At 61.8% G+C, this 5,000-nt stretch overlaps 1 protein-coding gene across 1 annotated transcript in view; it reads right to left on the bottom strand.

Moving 5' to 3' along the window:
* The window catches only part of LINJ_33_0850 (conserved hypothetical protein), a gene marked incomplete at both ends in the record, with an annotated part of 4,875 nt that extends 993 nt beyond the window's left edge, over positions 1 to 3,882 (bottom strand). Inside the window, one exon of the mRNA XM_003392687.1 lies at positions 1 to 3,882. This exon is cut by the window's left edge and continues 993 nt beyond it. Coding sequence (XP_003392735.1) covers positions 1 to 3,882 — 3,882 coding nt within the window.
* Between the last annotated feature and the right edge of the window lie 1,118 nt (positions 3,883 to 5,000).

Raw genomic sequence — 5,000 nt, 5'->3', positions numbered from 1 at the left:
ACCAATGTCACCTGACAGTTGCGCATGGCCTAGAGGGCAGACGAGAGCCCAGCTCGTCGCGCTGTCTGTCGAAGATGTCTGCGGCGTGGCTGTCCAAGAGAGCACCTCGAGCAGCGAAGAGAAGATGTGCTGCGCCGCAGGTGTGGCGAGTAGCAGCGCGTGTGCTAGCGCGCGATAGTCGTCATGGTGCGTCGGTGTGTCGTAGCTGTCTGCGCCTTCCGTCGAGTCCCCATGTTTTACGCCGTGTTCGTCATGGCTGCGCACGGGTGTGATGTCGTTGTCTTCATGCTGCGTTGCATCGCGGGTCACAGAAGATCTGACCGCCGCGCGCGAGTCCCACAGCGAGGCGGCGATCAGTGGTGCGTGCGCGTCCTCTGCTGCAGGCACGACGGCCGCCACGTCGTCGTCGAAGTCATCCTCCACGGGCAAAGTGCTCGTGCCCCAGTCCGCAGTAACGTCGACCCCCTCGACTTCGGCGTCGAGGCACTCGTCTGCTGTGCCTTCCAGGAGGGCGCCGCTTTCGCACTCCAACGCATCGGGTATGTCTTCGCCAGCAGCGGCGGTGGACAAGGCGGGTGATGTGTCTTCGTCGCTGCTCACCCGGGCGGACTCGGGTTCATTGTCGGCCACCCCATCGCTGTCGCAGCTAGTTGGCGCCGACGCGCCTTCATCAGAACACTTGACGTCCGTTTCCGGAGAGTTCACGGCTGTGTCTTGGCTAGTGCGCCTTACCACGACATTTTTCACGTACGGGTAAAGGAAGAGGGCAACACGGGCCGTGTCTGGGATAGCGATCGCCAACTGCCAAAGGTGCTTCACAACCTCATCCAAGCAAGACACCACTTCTGCGAAACTGTTCGTGCCATCGCCTGCGCCGCTGCCTCTTTCGCTTCTCTCGTGGGTGGAGAATGGCTGCCGCTTGTGGTGTCTGCCGTCCGCCGTGTCGATGGATGCGGCGGCAGACGTGTTGTGTTCGTTGAAGGCGAGGAACCGCTGCTGATTTCTCTCCAGTACATACCATGCAAGAGAGCCGCTGCCGTACACTACTGCCTCGGTCGCCTTTCCTTTCTCCAACGCGGAGGCTGGTAGTCCAGACCACAGCAACGCCTTCATGAGACGCTGCCGCCCTAGTGAGGGAGGAAGGCTATCTAGTGCACTCTGCAGTGCTTCATTGTGTAGCAGCGCCAGGGCACCGCTTCTCCCTGACGCTGCCGCCGCGTAGACGCGCAGCCTGCGCAGGTACGCAGCAACCACAGGATGACATGCACGCATCACATCATCCACCACGCATTGGACAAGACCAGGATCGCCGACAGATGCGGGGTTTCCGGCTTCACCGAACAGTGCCACAACCTGAAGAAGGCGGAGAAGCACCATCAATGATGGGTGCCCCCGAGGCCGCAACAACGCCGCCTCTGTCGGTAGCCTGTCGCCGTTATGGCGGTGTCGCTCCTCTCCCACGTGGGGCACCGATGCAGCAGTCTCGATGGAGGGCAGCGTCCTCACGCCAGGCACCGACACCGGCAGCGTTGCGTATCGCCGGAAGACCTCGATGGAAACCGTCACCACCTCTTCAGACAGCTCCACGCAGGAGGTGAGATGGGCCTGCGCTTGGGCGAGTGCAGCTGCGGAGCTCCGCTGCAGTGGTAATGCAGGAGACAAGGTACTGGCGAACGAGGGAAGAGACGTCACTCTACCGCGCCTCCTCCCTTGTCGCGAGTGTGCCGGAGACGCTCCGACTCCCGAGGGTGTCAGATCACCGTCGTTAGCTGAAGTTTCGACCACGGCAGTGGAGAGAACAAACGCGGTCCGCTGGCACCTCTCTGTCTGCGGGCACAGCGCGCATGCAGTCACACCTTCGTTTTCACCGGCGCAGCTCGGCAGTGTCTCCAAGTGGGCAAGCTCGGTAGCACCTACGATGGAGCTGTTCCAAACTGCCAGCGTGTTCAGCCACGCGGACATCGTCTGTGTTTTGCCGGCATTTGTCGCGCGATAGGTGCTGTAGTAGAGCGACGGCCCCGCGCAAACTCCCTCGAGCGCCAGCAGCGTCCACATGACCGTCACGGTGTTGCGCGAATGAAAGACGCCGGGGAACGCGTCACACATGGCGTGGAAGAGAAGGCACCAGAGCCGCGCAGGGGTCGCAGGCTGGCGGGCTACGTCGCGTTGCAGCATCCCGGCCTCCTCGAAGCAGGCGGACACGCGCGCGAATACAAGGGCCACCCAACCAGGCATGTCGTCTGGCACTGTCACACCGTAGACATCGACAGAACGCTCGTCGTCACTGGACGACACATCTTCGCGGTCGGCCAGCAAGGCTCGCATCAGAGGCATATAGAGGTGGTCACGAACGTGAGCGAGGCTCGTGCCTCTATCCAACGTCGCAGCATCCGCCTCTTCACTGCTGCTACCGCCGGCTCCGGGGATGGTCGCGCAATGCGCTCCTTCACGCCTTCCTTGCACACTCGCTCCGCCCGCACGCCGCAACGCGAGCAGGTTGCCGCGCACCTGCGACACCGCCGCAACGGCTGCTATCAGCACAGCCCAGTCCTCAAATGTCTCCATCGACTCCGCGTGTGGCGGCGCGTGCGCGACGGCGGCGCTACAACGCTGAGGCGCCTGCCCGATCGATGGCATCGTGAGCGGAGAAGAGCGACCGCATACCACTGGCCACAGCCACTCTTGGCAAAGCTGAATGGCGATTTCTCGACCGCGGCGGGCAGCCGCGCTCAGAAGCTTGCATTGGGCGGGGTGTGCCGACGAGCTTGGCACGTTGCCCCCACTTACGGCCGCCGCATCGGATGTGGCCACCGCCAGAGCCACCTCCACCAAGCGCAGGAACAATGGGCATGTGGTCAGGCTTTTCCTGTCGCGCACGCGGGCCAAGTGTGCACGGAGCGCGTCTTGGTATGCTGGAGGAAACACCGCTGCCGGACAGAGAAGACCACCGTCGCGGAGTACAGCATGGCGACGCCGCTGTTGCCGCAGTTGCTGCTCATGCTGAGGATGGGTATGCGCATCGGCGCTACCCGAGCCCAAATGGTGAGCGAGGTAGCGCTGCAAATGCTGCTCAACAGATGGCGGTGCCATTGAGGTATTCACTGCTCGCCGCGGTGACGCGGCTGGCTGCCGCCTGCTAGCTTCGTGGTGTCCCAAAGCAGCCGCCTCCGATGGCGACTCTTGCTGTCGCAACGACTGCCGCGTCGGTGGCGGCAGTCGAGCCGCAGAGAGGGATACCTCAATTGGCATCTGATCCGGATTAGCCCACCACCAAAGCATGACAAACTCGAGCCCCAAGATCGTTGCAGCGCCATCCGATGGATGATGGCGCGCCATGTGCTGCTCCCAGTGCATGTGAAGTGTGTAGGCAGATGAGCAGAGAAGCGCACGGATGCCACTCTCGAGACGCCGTCGCAGTCCTGCCGGTTGCCGGGAGTAGTCGTAAGGGTAGATGTGGTGCAGCCAATGTTGCGGCGCACCGGGTGCTGCCACGTCGCCGGCATTCAGCGCGGCGAGCTCACAGTATTGTCCGAGGAATGCCTGCTCCAGCATGGCGCGCCAAAACGCGACCACCGAGTCGGCGGGGAACCCGGCCGACTCACCTTTGAAGCAATCCCTCTGCTCCCGCAGGAGCATGTCCTGCAGGACAGCTTCCATGTCCTTCAGCGCCACTGATAGCGGCATAAGCTGCCACTGAAACTCGCCCGCAGGAGTGACGTCGGTCGCCGCTTGCTCAGGGCGCAGAAACGCCTCTGGGCGGCGAGTGGTCGAGTACAATGCCGCTTCCTTAACATCGTCGAAGATATGGTGCAGAAACATATCCTGTGCAGCCGCAAAGTCGCCGGTCAGAGGAGCCCCGGCGGTAGAGGACGAGACCCTCATCGAGGCACCGCCGCTCTCCTGAGGTGCCTCGGCTGTTTTGCTAGGAGGTGCGCCGCGTAACCCGACGAGGTACTCCGTCCAGGCGGAAAGGTGGGCCGACCTCTGAAAATGGGTAGCGCAGCTGCCGCCTTGCGGAAGGTCATCGGCTACGTCGGCCGCAGCACGTGCAAAGGCGGCGGCGAAGTCCTCAGGGGCGGTTTTCGACGTCGCTGCCGCGATCGTGTCATGAAGGGGCGGTGGGCTGGCGAGAGGCATCGAAGGTGGCTGCGGGGCCATCGAAAAGAATACGCAGCATCGTCGCTGATTCCAAGAAGCGCTCGTCGCAGTCGACAAACAGCAGGCCACGTACGTGATCAGCATTCGCCGCGCCCGCAACTGCTGGCTGGCTGGCACGGGGCAGCGAGTGGCCATCTCCCTTTTATTTGGATGTTTATATGTTCGACCGTGACTCTAATGTGACTTTTTTACGAGCCTCTCCAGGTCAGGTATGGCAATTAGCGCGAAGGATACTGTCGCTCACACCAGTCTTGCACGCGATGTGAGAAAAGAAAATACACTGGCATACGCATCGCCGGGCCGTTTTCCCACGTCCGTGTAGACTTATGTTCAGGCGACTGATACTCAGCTGGATACCAAGCACCACGCGCTTCCTAACGCACCAGAGCGGCCGGCACCGCCACCTCAGAAAAGACCACGGCAGAAGTGCGCTATAAAACGTGGATATGCCGAAGAACTGAAAGGGAACACAACTGCCGCTGAGAGAGAGAGAGCAAGCCACTGGGTGCGCCTCGGGGTTCGTGCAACAGGCAACGGCAGCTCCTCGTCTACAGATGGCGTCGGCGAGCTTTCGACGGCTTGCGGGGAGAAGGAAGGGGAGGATAGCGGTGTCGCAGGAGAGTACGTGGGTGGCGAGCAAGGGGGGTTGGGCAGGAGAAAGAAAGACACAGAAAGAGGCGACGCTGGAGCAGAGTGGAGATACTCGAGCAAGCAGCAGCCCACGCACACTCACCCGTGCTTGCTGAAAAAGATGCGAGTTCGGAAGAGGCAAATTCAACGACAAGAAGCACACACACATTGCACGAGGCCAACGGCTGTACGCGCGAGAACCAAGGACGCAA

The sequence above is a fragment of the Leishmania infantum genome, chromosome 33 (assembly GCF_000002875.2).
Source record: "Leishmania infantum JPCM5 genome chromosome 33".
In the NCBI taxonomy this organism is placed as follows: domain Eukaryota; phylum Euglenozoa; class Kinetoplastea; order Trypanosomatida; family Trypanosomatidae; genus Leishmania; species Leishmania infantum.
Note: the sequence above shows the minus strand (reverse complement) of the source record. Positions and strands in the feature narration are given on the sequence as shown.